A 21,186-nucleotide genomic window follows, 5' to 3' on the forward strand; every position below is an offset into this window, starting at 1 on the left:
CTCAGCACCACCTTCCTAACCTGCAATCTTCTTCCTGACCTCTCCGCCCCCACCCCACTCCGGCCTATCGCCCTCACCTTAACCTCCTTCCACCTATCGCATTCCAAACGCCCCTCCCCCAAGCCCCTCCTCCCTACCTTTTATCTTAGCCTGCTTGGCACACCTTCCTCATTCCTGAAGAAGGGCTTATGCTCGAAATGTCGATTTTCCTGCTCCTTGGATGATGCCCGACCTGCTACGCTTTTCCAGCAACACATTTTTCAGCTTATTAATAACAGGAGACATACCAATTCCTGAAGATAAAAATAAAGGGCACTTTGATATGCAGTGGGGCAGTTGGTAACCAACCATCTGATATCTTCTCGGGGCACTGATCCCTGGATGTTACTCCTGCATGTGCCCAGTCCTCTAGGTGCATGTGGTTCTGGTTGGAATGGAGTCAGGACCTGTCTCTTTGCCCTACTTATGATGGGGAGCCATGATAAAATGGTCTGACCTGTCTCTAGGCAGAGAATTCAAGGCGAAGAAGTACATACTGAATCTGAAGACTACCCGCCTCCTCCCTCTACCCTGCCCCACAAAACAATATACAAACTCATCCACAACTGCAAACAATGTACGGTTTCTTGACGTCTGCTCCACCATGAGGAAAGAGACCCCAAGACTTTACAATCTTTTCAGAATGTCCCACTTTGAACAGTATGCAATCGATTCTAAACTTCCCCTCACTTGACGATATGGGAGACTCCTGGCTCCCCCGGGATTCCAGATTTCCTTTATTTCCAACTTTGTCCTGGTTGCTGCTGGTATTCTGGAATCCCATGTTTCACTTAGAGTTTTGGATGCTGCAAGGCTCTGATTCCTGAAGAAGGGCTTATGCCCGAAACGTTGATTCTCCTGCTCCTCGGATGCTACCTGGCCTGCTGTGTTTTTCCAGCACCACATTTTTCAACTCTGATTCCCCATGTCCTGATTCTCACATGAGCTGATTCCCTCTTCCCAGGATTGCTGATAATGCTGCCTCCCAGAACTCTGGATCACGGCACTTTAAAACATTTAATTTCTGTATTTTGCTTAGTACTTGGCTTGTGTCAGCTCGAATGGTTGTATACATATACAGAACACACTGCTCACAGTTTTAAATAAGAGAATCAAAGATTTATTTTGTCTGTGTCTGTATGTTGATGTGCATTTGTGTACAAGTATATATGTCTATATATATTGGTGTGAGTCTACATTTAGACCAGATTGAAAAGCTATTAGACATTTTTTAATCATTGCAGGAAGGTTGCAAAATGAAAACACATTGAATTGGCGAAGAGGGAATGTGAAGTTTAGTAGCTCTAGGTAAGACAGTGGAGATTTCCCTCATGCTTGACTGTCATCTTCCACCAGCTCCTGGATATTACTCAGCAGCATGTTGAAAGAAGGGCGATTATCTGCTTTCTGCAACAGGTAGCAAAGAGAAAGTATCAGTCAGAAACTGCACAAAATCACCTCAAGAAAGAACCCAGAACAATTACTTAAGAACATAATGATCTTAATGTTAAATTAATGTTAAACAAGCAGCTACCACACACCCTGCTTGTAAGATTCAACTGAGACCCAGCAACAAATAATCAACACTATTAGGGCTTTGTTTTTGATGCCCATATTTCAGAAAAAAAACTCCTTTCCAATGTCAGTGAATGCTGCTTAGTCCATGTATGGTTTCTACCAGGTTGTCGATCCCAGGTTACGTGACAGCCTCGCCTCCAACCTGGACCCCTTAAAACTGCTAGTTTGTGCTAGTCAGTCCCCAGCTTCACTCTTATCTTCACTCCTTCAGTCATAGAGATGTTCAGCATGGAAACAGACCCTTTAGTCCAACTCGTCCATGCTGACTAGATATCCCAACCCACTTGCCAGCACTTGGCCCATGTCCCTCTAAACCCTTCCTATTCATATACTCATCCAGATGCCTTTTAAATATTGTAATTGTACCAGCCTCCAGCACTTCCTCTGGCAGCTCATTCTATACACACGCTACCCTCTGCGTGGAAAAGTTACCCTTAGGTTCCTTTTATATCTTTCCCCTCTCACCCTGACCCTATGCCCTCTAGTTCTGGACTCCCCCACCCCAGGTAAAAGAGCTTGTCTATTTACCCTATCCTTGCCCCTCATGATTTTATGAACCTCCATAAGGTCACCCCTCAGCATCTGACGCTCCAGGGAAAACAGCTTCAGCCTCTCCCTATAGCTCAAATCCTTGAACACTGGCAACATCCTTCCAATAGGAAGGAGACCAGAATTGCACATAATATTCCAAAACTGGCCTAAACAATGTCCTGTACAGCCACAACGTGACCTCCCAAATCCTACACTCAAGGCTCTGACCAATAAAGGGAAGCATGCCAAATTGCCTTCTTCACTATCCTATCTACCTGCAACTCCACTTTCAAGGAGCTATGCACCTTCACTCCAAGGTCTCTTTGTTCAGCTACACTCCTGCGGACCTTACCATTAAGTGCATAAGTCGTGCTAAGATTTACTTTTCCAAAATGCAGAAAAAATTTAACTAAACTCCATCTGCCATGTCTCAGCCCATTGGCCCATTTGATCAAGATCCCATTGTAATCTGAGGTAACCTTCTTCGTGTCCATTACACCTCCAATTTTGGTGTCATCTGCAAACTTACTAACTACACCTCTTATGCTCACATTCAAATCATTTTTTCAATGATGAAAAGTAGTGGACACAGCACTGATCCTCGTGGCACTACACTGGTAACAGCCCTCCAGTATGAAAAGCAACCTTCCACCACAACCCCCTACTTTTGAGCCAGTTCTGTATCCAAATGGCTTGTTCTCCCTGTATTCCATGAGATCTAACCTTGCTAACACCAATGAAAATTGACGAGAATACTGATTGGACAGAAATGAGTGTAACCATTTACCACCAGATCCTGCCCTCATTTGCCACTGGACAACCTACAGCTACACCACTACAAACCATTTCCTTAATCTTCTCTCTCCTACCGCCTCCACCTTCACCTTCAGCAACAAGTTTAAGGACCTCATCAATCTATTGTCGTGGAGATCGAGATGATTTGATTGATTGTGAAGGTGAAAGATAAGGGTGGCAAGATTCAGTAATCTTGGATGACAAGAAAGATATTGAAATGTTATTTTAAAAGGGATAGCAAGTGTATGTAAAGTTTAGGAAACTAAAATCAACCAAAGCCTTTGAGAAGTATAAAGGAAGCAGAAAAGAATTGAACAAGAAGTTAGGAGTGCTGGAAGGGGTCAAAAATGTAGGAGAATTCCAAGGCATTTTATACATATATTAGGAGCAAAGAGGTAGTTAGGGAAAGGGCAAGTCCACTCAAGGACAAAGGAAGGAATTTATGCATGGAACCAGAGGAAGTGGGTGATGTTCTTAATGAACACTTTGCATTGTTATTCATCAAGGTGAAGAAAATGGAAGATGGAAATTTTAGAGAGGGGTATGTTGATATTGAGAAGGAGGTGTTGGTATTTTGAAAAATGTTAAGGTAGGTAAGTCCCAGCATTTGATGGGCTCTATCCCAGGTTACTGCAGGAGGCAATGAAGGAGATTGCTGAGGCCATAGCAGAGATCTTTGTATCTGTTTTAGCCTCAGGCAAGATCCTAGAGAACTGGAGAATAGCCAATGTTGTTCCTTTGTTAAAGAAGAACAATGGAGATAATTGAGGAAATTATAGGCCAGTGAGCCCTAGGTCAGTGGTCGAGAAATTATTGAAGAAGATTGTTTGGGACAGGAATTACTTGCATTTGGAAAAGAATGGATGTATTAGGGATGGTGTTATGCTTATGAGGGAGGTCTTGTCTTACAAACATCATCGAGTTTTTTTGAAGAGGTGACAAAGATGATTTATAGGGCAGGGCAATGGATTTAGGTAGTCTGATTAGTAAATTGCAGATGACATGAAAATTGGTGGAGTTGTGGATAATGGGAAAGGTTGTCAAACAATGTAGATTAGATTACATTACAGTGTAGAAACAGGCCCTTCGGCCCAACAAGTCCACACCGACCCGCCGAAGCGAAACCCACCCATACCCCCACATTTACCCCCTACCTAACACTACGGGCAATTTAGCATGGCCAATTCACCTGACCCTGCACATCTTTTTGGACTGTGGGAGGAAACCGGAGCACCCGGAGGAAACCCACGCAGACACGGGGAGAACGTGCAAACTCCACACAGTCAGTCGCCTGAGGCGGGAATTGAACCCGGGTCTCAGGCGCTGTGAGGCAGCAGTGCTAACCACTGTGCCACCGTGCCATGTAGCAGGATATAGATCAGTTGGAAAGTTGGGCAGAGAAATAGCAGATGGAATTTAATCTGGACAAGTGTGAAGTGATGCATTTTGGGAGATCAAATACAAGACAAAAGTATACAGTAAATGGCCTGGCCCTGAGGAGCATTGAGATACAGAGGGATCTTGGAGTGCAAGTCCATAGCTCCCTGAAAGTGGTAAAGAAGGGATTACCTTGTTTACCTTCATCAGTCAGGCATTGAGTATAAAACTTAGATTTGCAGGCCCAATAGTTCTGGGATAACGTGCGTTTCGGCAGCACAATTTGGCTATAATGTCATTGAAGAATTAGGGAACTGTATTTTGGAGAACACACCTCCATTGACAATAGCGTAATTCCAGCAGGGATTGGTTCAAGCACTTTGTTCTGTGCATGCACCGATGTGTGCACCGAAATCTCCGCACCATTTTATGTATACGCTGATGTTCGTACCGTTCTGCACATGCACTCGTATCTGCACATGTGCAAGCTTGGTGCCGATCTGCACATGCGCGATATCAACACCAGTCTTTGTGCCATTCTGCGCATGTGCCAATGTCAGCTGCCGACAGAACAGCTTTCTGTGAGAAATACTGTACAGAGAGCAGCTTTCTAACTTTTTTTTAACATGCACTGTGTTAAATTTACTTTTGGTTTGTTAATAAAAATGATTTCAAACTTTAGGATGTAGGTTTGCTCGCTGAGCTGTAGGTTTGATATCCAGACGTTTCATTACCTGGCTAGGTAACATCATCAGTGGTGACCTCCAAGTGAAGCGAAGCTGTTGTCTCCTGCTTTCTATTTATATGTTTGTCCTGGATGGGGTTCCTGGGGTTTGTGGTGATGTCATTTCCTGTTCGTTTTCTGAGTGGTTGATGGATGGTATCTAGATCTTTGTGTTTGTTTATGGCATTGTAGTTGGAGTGCCAGGCCTCTAGGAATTCTCTGGCATGTCTTTGCTTAGCCTGTCCCAGGATAGATGTGTTGTCCCAGTCGAAATAGTGGGTTTTTTTCTTCCGTTTGTAGGGCTACGAGGGAGAGAGGGTCGTGTCTTTTTGTGGCTAGCTGGTGTTCGTGTATTCTGGTGGCTAACCTTCTTCCTGTTTGTCCTACGTAGTGATTTCAAACTTCATTCAGGCTGTGCTATACTTTGCGTTCGACTTTTGGGTGATTTTTGAGCGATCGTCAGTGATATTGTTTGTCGGTTTGCCCTGAACCCCACATTTCCCATAGGCCCCATTATTTCTATTAAGCGAGGATTCAATGCAACGCAACTCCGGTGTTATAGGAGAACTACCTGCATTGTGTACAATTCTGGTTGCCACTCTACAGGAAGGATGTGGAGAGTGCAAAATAGGTTTACCAGGATGTTGGTTAAATTGGAGTGTTTTAGCTATAAAGAGAAGTTGGACAAACTTGGATTGTTTTCCCTACAGCATCGAAAGCAACCTGATTGAAGTATGTTGGTCAGAATCTTTTTCACAAGGTGGAAATGTCATACTAGAGGGCATAGGTTTCAGGTGAAAGGGGAAGAGTTTAAAGGAGATGTATTAGATAAGTTTTTTTTACACAGTGGGTTGTAGGAGTCCGGATTACATTTGCAGGGAGATGGTAGAAGCAGATACGATAGCAATGTTTAATAGACATTTAGACAGACACATGAACAAGCAGAGAATGGAAGGATATGGACCATATGCAGGATTAATTTACAATGGTGTAGTGGATGGGAAGACATAGTGGGCTGAAGGGTCTGTACCTGTGCTGTTTTGTTACGAGTGCAATGACTGCTTCTGCCACTTCCTTCCCTTCACCTCAAGGTCAAATTAGCCCCACATTTGAAGAGCTGGAGAATTATCTCTCCCCTATTCTGTCTATGAACTTCCTTTATTTTCTCTCTTATCTCCTCTCTCTGAACTGATCATGTATATGATACATATCTCCTCTTCTCTCAACCTTACTGCTGACCCCATTGAGCTTCTGTGTAAAGTCCAATATTATCTTTTATTGTTTATGGTCACCTTCTGTTTTTCTTCTCTTACTCCCTTCCTTTATCCCCATATTCTTGCAAATTACACCCAATTTCCAGCCTTTCTTTTCAGCCATTGTCATCGGACAGATTACCACCCCCTGAATCCATGTCCCTTTTTTCCTTATTTCCATGTTTCACCCTCTCCAAAACAGATTTCTGGTTCTGCCACTGCGCTGGAATGATCCTTATTAATGTCACCAAGAAACAAGTTGTCCTCCAAAAACTCCTCCTTTGTTGGTTGGAGTGGCTTCTGTACCTGGTTTTGCATCTAACTATCCAGTTATGGCCTGACAAATTGAACTACATCTGCCAGACTTTTGCCCACTCACTTAGCCTATCCATATCAATCTGAAATCTTCCCAAGTCAATTTCACAATGTACCTTCAATCCCCTCATCTAAGTCATTGCGATAAATTGTAAAAAGTATACAGCCCAGCACAGACACAACTTGTCAAATGCTGCCAATCTGAAAAAGGCCTATTTAGGCATTTTCTGCCAGACAGCCAATTGTCTATTCAGGCAAGCATATTACCCCCTACATCATGAGTTCTACTCAGCACATGTGGAACTCTAGTCTAATGCCTTCTGGAAATCGAAGTACACCACACTAATGGACTCCCAAATAGTATCCCCAGTATTTGTTGCTCCTTCGGAATCACAGTAAATTGGCGAAATAGAATTTCTCTTTCACAGTGCTGACTTTTCTTGATTACCTTGAGTTTTTCCCTGTGCACTATCGTTCCCTTCTTGATGATTAATTCTAATAGCTTTCCCATGACTGACATCAAGGCCTATGGTTTTGTGTTTTCTGCCTCCTCAGAAGGGTTAGATTTGCTGTAAAGGAGCCTTTGCAAAATCTAATGAATTTTGGAGAATTAATACAAATGCATCTAACAGCTCTAACTACCTCTTTTTAGACCCTGCGATGAAGTCCACCAGGACTCAGAGGTTTGTCAGCCCACAGCTCCATCACTTTGGGCAGTATCATTTCCCTAGTGATTGCAATTTCAGCAAATCTGTTTCTTTCAACCTCCTGATTTACAGCTATTACTGCAATGCTTTTTGTATCCTCAACATTGAAGATAGGAATGTTGATTCACGATGAACACCTTTTCTTTATTATCTAAATACGTTCCCATTCTCACCTTCTAGAGGACAAACACTTGCTTTACTTATCCTTTTCCTTGTACCCGTGTGATGATGCTGCTCTTTTAACAAGGTTACGCTGTCTTTGGTTTTTTTCTCAAAGCAGTCATAAAAGACACAGATTCTGAGAAGTCTGGGGTTGAAGGGTTTTAGGGGAGAAAGTGAGGACTGCAGATGCTAGAGATCAGAGCTGAAAATGTGTTGCTGGAAAAGCGCAGCAGGTCAGGCAGCATCCAAGGAACAGGAGAATCGACGTTTCGGGCATAAGCCCTTCTTCAGGAGCTTATGCCCGAAACGTCGATTCTCCTGTTGAAGGGTTTTAGGGTTTTAGGGCCAATTTAATGATAGCTAACAGATACTGCCTCAGGCAAAGGGCTTTTAAGTTAAAACAAAACACTTGTACAATGAAAGGGAGGTAGCCAGTTCTCCCAGTTCACCTTTACTCTGGTTTGGTTTGGGTTTTAGCAGTCATGTTGCTGGACCCCAAAGAAGCAGGTCCAAGCTGATGCTCTTTCTTTGACGTCTCTCCTGTAAGACCCTGTGTTTGATTTTACCTTTTGTTCCAAGGGGATTGTTGCAAGTATTTGGGAACAGCATCATTAATTGGGATAATCTATTGGGTTTTCAGAGAGGTGAAGTTATTCTGTATTTTGTTCTCTTTTGTTTGTGTTTCATTCGGTAACCTTATAAATAAATGCTGTTTTGTTTAAAGCTAAGTGGCTTGACCTGCGGCATCTTTCCTGGAATATCCATCTCACACCTACCTAAAACAACTAGCAAAGATAGTCTGGGCTACCTTCTTGAAATGTTTTGAGGGGTCTAGCCGGGTCCATAACAGAGGCACCAGGATAAAGCAAACCTCACATTTCCGAATGACATTTCCCTCCCCCAAGGCTCCTCAAAGTGTGTTACAGCCAGTCATTGTTGTTTGTAGGATATCGGGCCACCAAGTTAGTCAAGCTGGTTCAGGGACAACAACAGACAAACTCACCTTGTTCTTTATCAAATTAGTGCAAGGGGCTGTTTATCCACCTGATAGGACAGAGGGGCCTCAGTTTAATTTTACTTCCAGCAGTGCAGTGTTACCTCAGGACTGCATTAATTGTGCCAATCTACAATTTCTGGTCAAGTATTGGGGTGGGCCTTGACCTCATGACACCTACCCTCAGGGGTGAGATGACCCAAACGAGCAATGGTTGATGAAAGGTAGTTTCTGAATACTCTGATGATCACCAATTTCCCTTTCTGAGAAGTTAATCGATAGACATGTTGGAAACTTACATCATCCCAGCAGCTGTACATGATGCTGTAGACAGTCTCAGAGGCCTGTTGAGGTCTGTATAGGCGGCGCCCTTGAAGTATGTGATCTACCACATCAGCATTGCTGAATCGCTCATAAGGCGTTTTCCCCAAAGCAAAGGTCTCCCACATCAGGACCCCTGTGTCAAGGAGCAAAACCATTAATAAAGACGTGAATGTTAAAACATTGGAGACACAAAAACCACAGTGAGCAAGAACAGCCATGAGAAAACTAGCAACACTTAAAGAACCACTTCCATCTGTCCTCATTCAAATAAAGTACCCTTTCACTTTTATTATAACTCCTTTTTGAATTGATCATGTTCCAGCAACAGGTTATATGTCCATCAATGTCTCCCCACATGAAGCACCCAGTCTAATTTGGGGGGCACGGTGGCTCAGTGGTTAGCACTGCTTCCTCACAGCACCAGGGTCCCAGGTTCAATTCCAGGCTTGGGTGACTGTCTGTGTGGATCTGCACATTCTCCCCATGCCTGCATGAGCTTCCTCTGGGTGCTCCGGTTTCCTCCCACAGTCCAAAGATGTGCAGGTCAGGTGAACTGGCCATGCTAAATTGCCCGGAGTGTTAGGTGTATTAATCAGAGGGGGGATTGAGTGCCTCTTCGGAGGGTCGGTGTGGACTTGTTGGGCCGAAAGGCGCGTTTCCACACTGTAGGGAATTTAATCTAATTCCACATTCTTTAAGAACTGAGTTCACCCCACAAAATATATGTGCATGTGGGTCTTTGTCTGTCTGTGTGTATCTGTCTGTCTGGGTTGGGGGTTGTGAGTGTGAGAAAGTGTATGTGTGTGTGTAATGAGTGCAGAGTGTCTTAAGTCTGTGTGTGCGTGCGTCTATAATGCAATGGTGGTCACCTGTAATGTGACAAGAACCCAAGCGTCCGGTTGAGGCCCTCCCTATGGGTACCGAACTTAGCTATCAGCCTCTGCTCGGCCACTTTTCGCTGCTGCCTGTCCAGAAGTCCGCCTTGGAGGATGGTCACCCAAAGGTCCGAGGTCGAATGCCCTGGACCACTGAAGTGTTCCCCAACTGGGAGGGAACCCTCCTGTCTGTTGACATCTCTAAATCAATTTAAGAACTGACACAGCGTAAACTGAGTTCCGACACCCTTTAATATCCCACCCAGTCTAATCCCATTCTCCCTGCACCTTTGCCAAGATGGAATTTCAAACTATGTTCCACACAGTATTAGGCCCTCTGGATTATTCATCCAGTGATGTTACCACAGCACCAACATTTCTGCCTGAGAATGGACTTCTAGCTGCTGCAGTTGTCAGATTTCTTTACAGTAATACGGATGTCTCAGAAAGTTGTTCATGAGGAGGATCAGGTGATTCCTGACCACCCTGGCTAAATGACAATCTGATGAGGCCTTCCTTCTCCCCCTCCTCCCCATCCCCTGACCCTCCATCTGCCAGTGGCTTGCCCTATTCTCTTTGGCCTCCCCTCATTAAAACAGAAATGCCCAAGCTCTCCATCCGTCCCTACCAAAAGCACTTATGTCAATCTTAGCTAAGAGCCCACATGCTGGCTCCAGAAGTGGTTACATACTCACCAAAGGCCCACACATCAGACTTGCTGCTGAATCGGGCAAAGTTGAGAACCTCAGGAGGAGACCATCGGACGGGAAACTTGGAACCTTGTGAACTTGTGTATTCATCATCGAGGACATACCTAATAAAAATCAAATTCAGTCTGGGGTTCTGACTTGACCCTCACACTCACCAACTGTATAAATAGTTGTCAAAAAAATAACCACTTGCAGTTTGATAGCATAACTTACAACATCAGAGTGTTTCCAAATGCTTAAAAGCCAATGAGGTGTCTTCCACAAACATTAGCATGATAATTCTGCTGTTTCAGTTGAGGGATAAACATTGGCCAGGCTATCGGTTTACTTCAAATAACCACAATGGAATCATTTACATTGACCCAGAAGAACTAGACATGACTCCAGTTTGACATTCATCATAATGAGGGTTTCACTGACAGTGCTGCATCCCTCAGTGCCGTGTAGGAGTTTTAGCCGAGAGCTCCAGTCACAGAGATTTCCTGAAGTCCATAATCCCTCAATTATACCTTCCCGCTGGCGTGTGCAAAACCTTAACCCAAGCTCCTTGCGCAACAAATTCTGCCCACAACAAACAAATCCCACCTCGCCCGCACCAACACATGGACCATTCAAACCCTACCCAACCTCCATCCACACTCCCCACCCAGTCCATGCAAACCCTAAAAAATCTTACCCCAAACCCTGCCTCCACTTCCCTGAGTCAGGATGAGTGATGATGCTAAACTAGAGTAGTCAGGGGTGAATAAGATATTGTCTCACTCTCTTGTAGGGAAGTTTCTGGCTGCTGCAACTGATCATTTTCTAATGATATCTCCTGGTTCTAAGCAGATATCTACAAGAACACTGCAAGAGGCTAGAGAAGAAATTGAGGGAGCCCTGGCTGATACTTTTGAATCATCATTAGCCATGGGTGAGGTCACAGAAGACTGGAGGGAAGCAAATGAAGTGCCATTACGCAAGATGGGCTGAAAAAGAAAGCCTGGGAACCAAAGACCAGTAAGCTTAACATCTGTGCTAGGTAAATTACTTGAGAAGATTCTGAGGGATAATACATACATCCCATTTGGAAAAGAATACTCCAAAGAAAACAGTCCTGGAAAGACAGAGTTAAAAATCACACAACACCAGGTTATAGTCCAATAGGTTTAATTCATCAGGTGATTGTGGAGGGCTCGATCGTAACACAGAATCTATAGCAAAAATTTGCAGTGTGATGTAACTGAAATTATAAATTGAAAAATTGATTGTCTGTTAAGCCTTTCATCTATTAGAATACAGTGATATCACTGTATCACTAGATGTAGTCAATATAGAATTTCAGTAAGGCCTTTGATAAGTTTCCACATGGTAGGCTGCTCTGGAAGCTTACATCGTATGGAATCCAAAGCAAGCTAGCAAATTGGATACACAGTTGGCTTGCTTAAAGGAAACAGCAGGTAATTGTGGACTGGAGGCCTGTGACTAGTGGAGTGCATCAGAGGTCGGTGCTGGGTCTATTACTGTTTGGTATCTATAACAATGATTTGGATGAGAATGTACAAGGCATGATTGTACAGTTTGCAGATGACACTAAAATAGGTGGTATCGTGGACAGCGAAGAAGCTTATCAGAATTTGCAGCAGGACCTTGATCAGCTGGGGAAGTGGGCTGAAAAATGGCAAATGGAATTTAATATAGATAGTGTGAAGTTTTGCATTTTGGAAAGTCAAATCAAGTAGGAATTTCAGGGTGAATGGTTGGGCCTTAAGGAGTGTAGTGAAACAGAGGGACCTTGGAGTTCAGGTGCACGGTTCTCTGAAAGTGGAGTCACAGGGAGACAGGGCAGTGAAGAATGCTTTTGGCACATTTGCCTTCATCAGTCAGGGCATTGAGTATAGTTGGGAAGTTATGTTGCAGTTGTACAGGAGATTGGTGAGGCTGCACTTGGAGTACTGTGCTCAGTTTTGGTCACCTTGTTATAGGAAGGATGATACTAAACTGGAAACAGTGCAGAAGAAATTTACAAAGATGTTGCCAGGACTCCATGGTCTGAGTTATAGGGAGGGGTTGGACAAGATAAGACTGTTTTCTTTAGAGCATAGGAGACTAAGGGGGGACCTCATAAGATCATGAGAGGCATGGATTGGGTGAATGCAATCAGTCCTTTTCCCAGGGTTGAGGAATTGAGGACTAGAGGGCATCAGTTTTCGGTTAGAGGGGAAAGAATAAAAGGGAACCTGAGGGACAACTTTTTTACACAGAGGATGGTACACATATGGAATGAGCTGCCCGCAGAAGTGGTTGAGGTGGATACTGTAGCAACATTTAAAAGGCACTTGGACAAATATACTTGGATGGGAAAGATATGGACAAAGTGCACGGAAATGGGGTTAGCGTGGACGGACATTTTGGTCAGCATGGACCAGTTTGGGCCAAAGGGCCTGTCTCCATGCTGTAGGACTCTGTAACTAATGTCATGATTTATGCAAGAGGAATGACAACTCACCTGCTTAGACCAAAGTCTGATACCTTCACAGTCCCCGCCTCATCAACCAAGCAGTTCCTGGCAGCCTGAGATAACCAAACAGCAAACAGGTGAGTTAGAAACTTGGACTGCGTCTGTTAGTGTAATCTGTTCCTACAGATGATCCAGAGGCCTGGCCTAGTAATCCAGAGGTTATCCTAGTAAACCTGACCTAGTAATCCTGACCTGGTAATTCAAGGGTTTATCCTGGTCATCTTGGCCAGTAGTCCTGAAACCTGACCTATTATCCACAGGGAATTCAGTTCAGAATATAAACTGACCACAAAGCTGTTGGATTGTAAAAACCAAACTGGTTCGTTTGGTCCTTCAGGGACAAGAAATCTTGCCTGACCTATATATGACTCAGACCTAATGCAACATAGTTGATCCATTCTGCTGTTTTTAAGGGGAATAGAAGGCCACTGAGATGTTGGACTGGGTGGACAAAAAACACACAATGTCAGGTTATAGTCCAGCAGGTTTATTTGGAAGTACTAGCTTTCAGAGCACTGCTCTTTCATCAGGTAACTAGTGGGGCAGGATCACAGGTAACAGAGTTTATAGCAAAAGATCTTTGAAAGCTAGTACTGCAAATAAACCTGTTGACCCGAACCCGGTGTTGTGTGATTTTTAACATTATTTATGATGTGATTTTCCCATTAAAGGTTCTGTTTATTTGTGCCTACAGTTGGTAGATAAGCTGTGCAGTTCTGGATTTGGCTATGTGTCTCCTCACTCGATGTTGTGAGGTAATGAGGTGCCTCTTTACTGATGGAGATTATAAGGTGAAGAGTATTCCATGTCATTGTGAGTGGTCAATGTAACGAAGTGCTGATCTTTATGTCCTTACAAGGTCTCTGTGCAGGAATCGATGTGACTCAAGATATGCCATGGCTTCACACACGTCCTTGGTCATCTCCAGCAGTTGTAAGCTGCTCAGTTTTTTCCCGTGTTTCTTCAAGTAATCCAGCAAGCAACCATTTGACATAAACTCAGTGACGATATAGATCGGTCGTTGTTTTGTGCAGACACCATATAACTGCACCAACTTGTCATGTTTCAACATCCTAATACAACAAGGGAGGTACAGAAAGAGAGGTCATTCTCCAAGTCAGCTGATATTTTTATCCTTGCATCTCGAGCTTATTCACATTTTGCAGTGTACAACACTAAATACTCCCAGAGTAAATACAGGCATGGGACTAGATACAGATAAAAGCTCCCCCTACATTATCCTCATCGAACACTCTCAGGACAGGTAGAGCATTGGGTTAGATACAGGTAAAGGTCCTTCCATTCATTTAGTCTGAAAGTAAAGCTGTTACTACATTGTCGCTATGAAATACTCTCATGACAGGGATAACATGGGGTTAGTTACAGAATAAAGCCCTCTTAACTCTTTTACATTGAAAGTAAAGATCTGTCCTCACTGTCCCCATCACACACTCCCAGGACAGAACAGCATGGGTTATGTAACAGAATAAAGCTTCCTCTACTCTTTTAAGCTGAAAGTAAACTACAAGTTAGGCTCCCATGACACTGTTGTCATCAAACATTCCCAGAACAGGTACAGCATGATGTTAGATACAGAATAAAGCTCCCTCTGAAATGTTCCCATCAAACAGTTCCAGGACATGTAGAGAGGAATACAATAATAATATATATATAATGATATATATATATATATATATATATATAATTAGTAATGAATTGTCTGATTGATAGCTAAAGCTTCACACTCTATTGTTTCCCTGACATTATTTACTCACATCATTGTTTCAGCCTCATCGATAAAGTCATCCTCAGACATGGAGCCCTCTTTGATCATTTTGATGGCGACCTCATACTGCCCTCGCCATTTACCGTGTTTCACAACACCAAACTGTCCATTCCCTAACTCCCTCAGGAATGTTAGGTCGACAGGATTGATCTCCCAGGCACCTGACAAGAACAAAATAATTATCAGCCTGGAATCAGAAGAGAATGTGCACTGGGAGTGGGAAATCAGGAGAAGATTTTATATCATAGTCGGATAGATTCCATTACACCAAACAAATTATAAGTAATATTGGCTTCCTATTCTGAGGGGAGTGCTATTCTCTATTTAATAAACACAGCCTGCTAGTCTCCATATAAATAGCTGTCTCTTTATATAGTGCACAACAGGCATTATTCCCTCCAATAATATGAAGGGACTCTGTTCACTAGAGTAGTCAAAGGACATTCCTGAAATTCAACCTCAGTGTTTACAAGTTGGATCTGAATGCATGAGAAAAAATAACCCAGGACACATAGAGACGTCTCTATCGTCAAATAATTCTGACATTTGAAGGAACACAGTCCAATGCCTTCAGGATGTTTGGGCATGGTGTCTTTGTCCATCCCTCCAAAACTGCTATTATATTCAGTAATTATAAATACTTATGAAAATCTCGAATCGCTAAAATATCACACATCTTTTTGGATGTACGTCAAACAGAACATCAGGCGTATCCATCAAGACAGGAACAGCTTTCTCCAATTAAATATGCAGCAGCTATCCTCTCCAATACACATAGTGACTCCTGGTGAAGATACGTAAGAACTGCCATTCTCGACATTATTAACACAGAGCTGCTATTTTCTAAAATATGCATAAAAGTTACTATTTTCAATGTAACGTTGAGACTTTTATCACGTACATAAAACATACATAGTACTCTCTATTGGGAAGGCAATAGCCTCGTAGTATTATTGCTAGACTACTAATCCAAAGACCAAGGCAATGTTCTGGCTCCTGGGTTCAAATCCCACTACAGCAGATCATGGAATTTGAAGTCAATAAAAATCTGGAATTAAGAGTCTAATGATGGCCACGAAACTATTGTTGATTGTCAGGGAAAAAAACATCTTGTTCATTATTGTCTGTTATGGAAGGAAACTATTGCCCCCTGGTGTCTGCAGTATGCCTTGGCCCTTTCCCTCATGTCTTCAGGGGGAGATCCTCTGTGTACCCTGGTCAACAATAACCATGCAATCAATTTTATAATGAGCTGATTATGTGGTGATTGCTGTTTGTGGGATCTTGCCATGTGCAATTTAACTGCTGTGTTTCCTATGTTGCAGCAGTGGCCACACTTCCAAAGGACTCGATTGACTGTAAATCTCTTTTGCATGTCATTTAGTTCTGAAAGGTGCTATATAAATGAAATCTTTCCTTTTCCCTCACCCGATTGCTGCATCATTGCCTAGGAGCAGATGGTGGGTGCGCCAGTGTGCGTGGTTTGTGGTTTGTTCATGACTTATTGCTGGTTTAAACAAAACTATTTATCATCACAACACTGCAGCAACTGAAAGATAGGGGAACTCTGACCACTGCATAAGTCTCTGCAGGCTTTCACACTGATTCCATCTTTGTAAACTGGGCTGGCTCAGAAAATCTCTCAGTTAAACCAGAAACCTCACAAAGGAAGTGACCACTGGGTGACTGCTAGGTTACAGAAGGTCTGAGTGAAAGTGCACAGCGCATTAAAAGCTTTGCAGCCTTGATCTTGCTTATGTGCATGAGAGTCTAACCATTCTGTATTTGTGATTTTTTTGTGGCTTATGTTATCATTTGAATTTCAGAGTACCCTTAAGACAGCATCATGCATCAAAACATGTGATGGTGTTCAGTAGTAAAGATCCTTGCTTTCCGTCAATTCTACACATAGAGTTAGTATTGTGTGTTTATTTGGCCAGTTTTAGAGATATATTTAATGTAACAATAATAGTAGGTACAGAACCCAGACTATTTGTAAGTGACAGTGTAAGCAGTTTCTGTAAGCTAAGAACATCTGTCTCACCAAGAGCCCAGACCTTGTAGTATATGTTACATGAGCTAACACATAGGGCAGTACTCAGTCATATCATACTGCAGTAATGTTTCACCCAAGAAGCTACATCATGATGGCAGCAAGTGGGCACTAGAAGCTGGTGGCAGATAATAGTGACGGCTAGTTAGTTGGAGATAGTGGTGATAAAAGGTGATAGTAGCAGTGGAAGATGTGAAGAATTCTTTATCCTAATAGTTATTACTCATCATCCACCTGAGCTCAGAGCTTAAATTTACAACTATACCCAAATCCAAAGGCACAGCTGTGAGTACAGTCTATCTCTCGCAAAGGGAAGGGAGATCATAATTTGTCTGATTTAAGAAACGGCAGTTTACAAGGAGTCTAGAACAACTCCAATTTGGCAAAGTGATTTTAGAATGAAGTTCAGCCCAAAATGTGAGAAAAAAAATCTATGTATTGTTTAATCATTGGTCAATTCCACCATTTTGTTTTCCTTGTAAATGGCACAAAAACTGAGAGAAAAAAAGTATCCAGTGCTTTACAGGTGTAGGAAGTGTTCAGCTATTCCTTTCAAAAGAACAAGATATATAAAGAAAAGAAAGTAACAAGCTCTAAAGTACCAATAAGGAAAGAAACAAGGGAGAAGCTAACAAAAAAATTAATCAGCGAAAGCTTTATATAGTAATTAAGATGTTCATACTGACAATTTAAAGAGCATAATACAACCAACAAATGGAAAATAAACAAATAAATGTGGAAAATAAAAGCAGAGCATGGATTGGCATGCTGCCAACAATTTGTCAGAGTTTCAATTATTTTAAGAAATAACTATCACTGAATTGTGACAGATTGCTAACAAATGATGACAGGCAGTCAAACTCCTCATTGCACTGGAAAACAAAGGGTTAAGAAAAGTAAAATTCTTTTGTATTTTAAAAGGTGACTGTAAAGATTCAGACAGAATTTCCCAGATTTCAGAAGGTGGAAAGACAGGAGAGAGAAAGGAAATAGGAACACTGGACAAGGCAGGAATTTAAAAAGGAGGTCCTTGAGGATACTAATATCTGGATTACTCCTGGACCTGCGAGCTAGTGAGGGTAGGAATAGGAGGATAGAGCAGATGAATGTGTGGCTGAGGAGCTGGTGTGTGGGAGAAGGGTTCACATTTTTGGATCATTGGAATCTCTTCCAGGATATAAGTGACCTGTACAAGAAGGACAGATTGCACCTAAATTGGAAGGGGACTAACATACTGGCAGGAAGATTTGCGAGAGCTGCTCGCAAGGTTTTAAACTAGTAAGGTGGGGGTTGGGGGGTGGGACCCAGGGGAATAGTGAGGAAAGAGATCAACCTGAGACTGGTACAGTTGAGAAAAGAAGTGAGCAAAACAGTCAGGGCTGGCAGGGACAAAGCAGAGAATAAGGTAGGTCTGATAAATTAAACTGCATTTATTTCAATGTGAGAGGCCTAACAGGGAAGGCAGATGAACTCAGAGCATGGTGAGGAACATGGGACTGGGACATCATAGCAATTACAGAAATTTGGCTCAGGGATGGGCAGGATCGGTACCTTAATGTTCCAGGATACAAATGCTACAAATGAAAGGGAGGCAAGAGAGGAGTTAGATTGGTGTTTTTGATAAGGGATAGCATTAGGATAGCATATACTGAGGGAGGATATTCCCAGAAATACATCCAGAGAAGTTATTTGTGTTGAACTGAGAAATAAGAAAGGGATGATCACTTTATTGGGATTGTATTTTAGACCCCCTAATAGTCAGTGGGATTTTGAGAAACAAATTTGTAAGGAGATCTCAGTTATCTGTAAGAATAATAGGGTGGTTATGGTAGGGGATTTTAACTTTCCAATCATAGACTGGGACTGCCATAGTGTTAAAGGTTTAGATGGAGAGGAACTTGTTAAGTGTGTACAATAAAACTTTCTGATTCAATATGTGGAGGTAGCTACTAGAGAGGAAATAAGGCAGAGCAGGTGACTGTTGTGTCAGTGGGGGAGACTTTGGGGCAAGCAACCATAATTCCATTAGATTTAAAATAGTAATGGAAGAAGATAGACCAGATCTAAAAGTTGAAGTTCTAAATCGGAAAAAGGCTAATTTTGACGGTATTCGGAAAGAACTTCCAAAATCTGATTGAGGGCAGATGTTTGCAGGTAAATGGATGGCTGGAAAATGGGAAGCCTTCAGAAATGAGATAACGAGAGTCCAGAGACAGTACATTCCTGTCAGAGTTAAAGGAAATGGAAATGTGTTGCTGGAAAAGCGCAGCAGGTCAGGCAGCATCTAGGGAACAGGAGAATCGACGTTTCGGGCATTAGCCCTTCTAATGCCCGAAACGTCGATTCTCCTGTTCCCTAGATGCTGCCTGACCTGCTGCGCTTTTCCGGCAACACATTTCCATCTCTGATCTCCAGCATCTGCAGACCTCACTTTCTCCTCAAAGAGTTAAAGGAAAGGCAGATAGTTATAGGGAATGCTGGATCACTGAAGAAATTGAGGGTTGGTTAAGAAAAAGAAGGAAGCATATGTCAGATATAGACAGGAAATCCTGGGAAGAGTATAAAGGCAGCAGGAGTATACTTAAGAGGGAAATCAGGAGGGCAAAAAGGGGACATGAGATAGCTTTGGCAAATTGGGTTAAGGAGAATCCAAAGGGTTTTTACAAATATATTACGGACAAAAGGGTAACTCGGGAGAGAATAGGGCCCCTCAAAGATCTGGCGGAAATGGGTACTGCAGATGCTGGAGATTAGAGTGAAGATTAGAGTGGTGCTGGAAATGCACAGCAGGCCAGGCACCTGATGAAGGGCTTTTGCCCGAAACATCAATTTTGCTGCTCCTCAGATGCTGCCTGACCTGCTGTGCTTTTCCAGCACCACTGTAAATATGGCCCCTCAAAGATCAGCAAGGCGGCTTTTGTGTGGAGTCGCAGGAGATGGGGAGATACTAAATGAGTATTTTGCATCAGTATTTACTGTGGAAAAGGAAATAGAAGATATAGAATGTAGGGAAATAGATTGTGACATCTTGAAAAATGTCCATATTACAGAGGTTGAAGTGCTGGATGTCTTGAAATGCATAAAAGAGGATAAATCCACAGGACCTGATCAGGTGTACCCTAGAACTCAGTGGGAAGCTAGGGAATTGATTACTGGGCCTCTTACTGAGATATTTGTAGCATCAGTAGTCATAGGTGAGGTGTCAGAGACTGGAGCTTGGCTAATGTGCTGCCACTATTTAAGAAAGGTGGTAAGGACAAGCCAGGGAACTATAGACCAGTGCGTCTGACATCATGGTGGGCAAGTTGTTGGAGGGAATCCTGAGGGACAGGACATACATGTATTTAGAAAGGGATAGTCAACATGGCTTTGTGCACAGGAAATCATGTCTCACAAACTTGACTGATGTTTTTGAATAAATAATAAAGAGGATTGATGAGGGCAAAGTGGTAGATGTGATCTATCTGGACTTCAGTAAAGCATTCAACAAGGTTCCCCATGGGAGACAGGTTAGCAATGTTATATCTCATGGTATACAGGGAGAACTAGCCATTTGGATACAAAACTAGCTTGAAGGTAGAAGACAGAGGGTGGTGGTGGAGAGTTATTTTTCAGATTGGAGGCTTGTGACCAGAAGGATCGGTGCTGGGTCCACTACTTTTCATCATTTATATAAATGATTTGGATGTGAGCATACGAGGTATAGTTAGTAAGTTTGCAGATGACACCAAAATTGGAGGTGGAATGGACAGCGAAGAAGGTTACCTCAGATTTCATCAGGATCTTGATCAGGTGGGCCAATGCACTGAGAAGTGGCAGATGGAGTTTAATTTAGTTAAATGTGAGGTGCTGCATTTTGGGAAAGCAAATCTTAGCAAAGAAAGGATTTACAAGGATGTTGCCAGGGTTAGAGGATTATACACTTCATGAGAATGTTGCTGAACAAAGAGACCTTGGAGTACAGGTTCATAGCGCTTTGAAAGTGGAGTCACTGGTAGAAAGGATAGTGAAGAAGGCATTTGGTATACATTCCTTTATTGGTCAGAGTATTGAGTACAGGAGTTGAGAAGTCATGTTGCAGCTGTACAGAACATTGGTTTGGCCACTTTTGGAATAATGCGTGCTATTCTGGTTTCCTTCCTATCAGAAGGATGTTGTGAAACTAGAAAGGGTTCAGAAAGGATTTACAAGGATGTTGCCAGGGTTAGAGGATTTGAGCTTTAGGGAGAGTTTGAATAGACTGAGGCTGTTTTCCCTGGAGGGTCGGAGGCTGAGGGGTGACTTTATAGAGGTTCGCAAAATCATGAGTGGCAGGGATAGGATAAATAGATGAGGTCTTTTCCCTGGGGTGGGGGAGTCCAGAACGCAAGGTTTATGGTGAGAGAGAAAAGATATAAAAGAGACCTCAGGGACAAACTTTTCACACAGAGGGTGGTATGTGTATGGAATGAGCTGTCAGAGGA

At 42.7% G+C, this 21,186-nt stretch overlaps 1 protein-coding gene across 3 annotated transcripts in view; it reads right to left on the reverse strand.

Annotated features, from left to right (window-relative positions):
- Positions 1 to 1,136: 1,136 nt before the first annotated feature.
- The window catches only part of btk (Bruton agammaglobulinemia tyrosine kinase), a 127,255-nt gene continuing 107,205 nt past the window's right edge, over positions 1,137 to 21,186 (reverse strand). For all 3 annotated transcript variants that reach the window (XM_043704297.1, XM_043704298.1, XM_043704296.1), the window contains exons 13-18: positions 14,660 to 14,831; positions 13,741 to 13,957; positions 12,873 to 12,937; positions 10,370 to 10,488; positions 8,775 to 8,932; positions 1,137 to 1,446 (exon numbers count right to left, since the gene is read on the reverse strand). In XM_043704297.1, the coding sequence (XP_043560232.1) occupies positions 1,369 to 1,446; positions 8,775 to 8,932; positions 10,370 to 10,488; positions 12,873 to 12,937; positions 13,741 to 13,957; positions 14,660 to 14,831 (809 nt within the window). In that variant the 3' untranslated portion in view covers positions 1,137 to 1,368. The remainder of the gene's footprint in view (positions 1,447 to 8,774; positions 8,933 to 10,369; positions 10,489 to 12,872; positions 12,938 to 13,740; positions 13,958 to 14,659; positions 14,832 to 21,186) is intronic.

The sequence above is a fragment of the Chiloscyllium plagiosum genome, chromosome 15 (assembly GCF_004010195.1).
Source record: "Chiloscyllium plagiosum isolate BGI_BamShark_2017 chromosome 15, ASM401019v2, whole genome shotgun sequence".
NCBI classification, from domain to species: Eukaryota; Metazoa; Chordata; class Chondrichthyes; order Orectolobiformes; family Hemiscylliidae; genus Chiloscyllium; species Chiloscyllium plagiosum.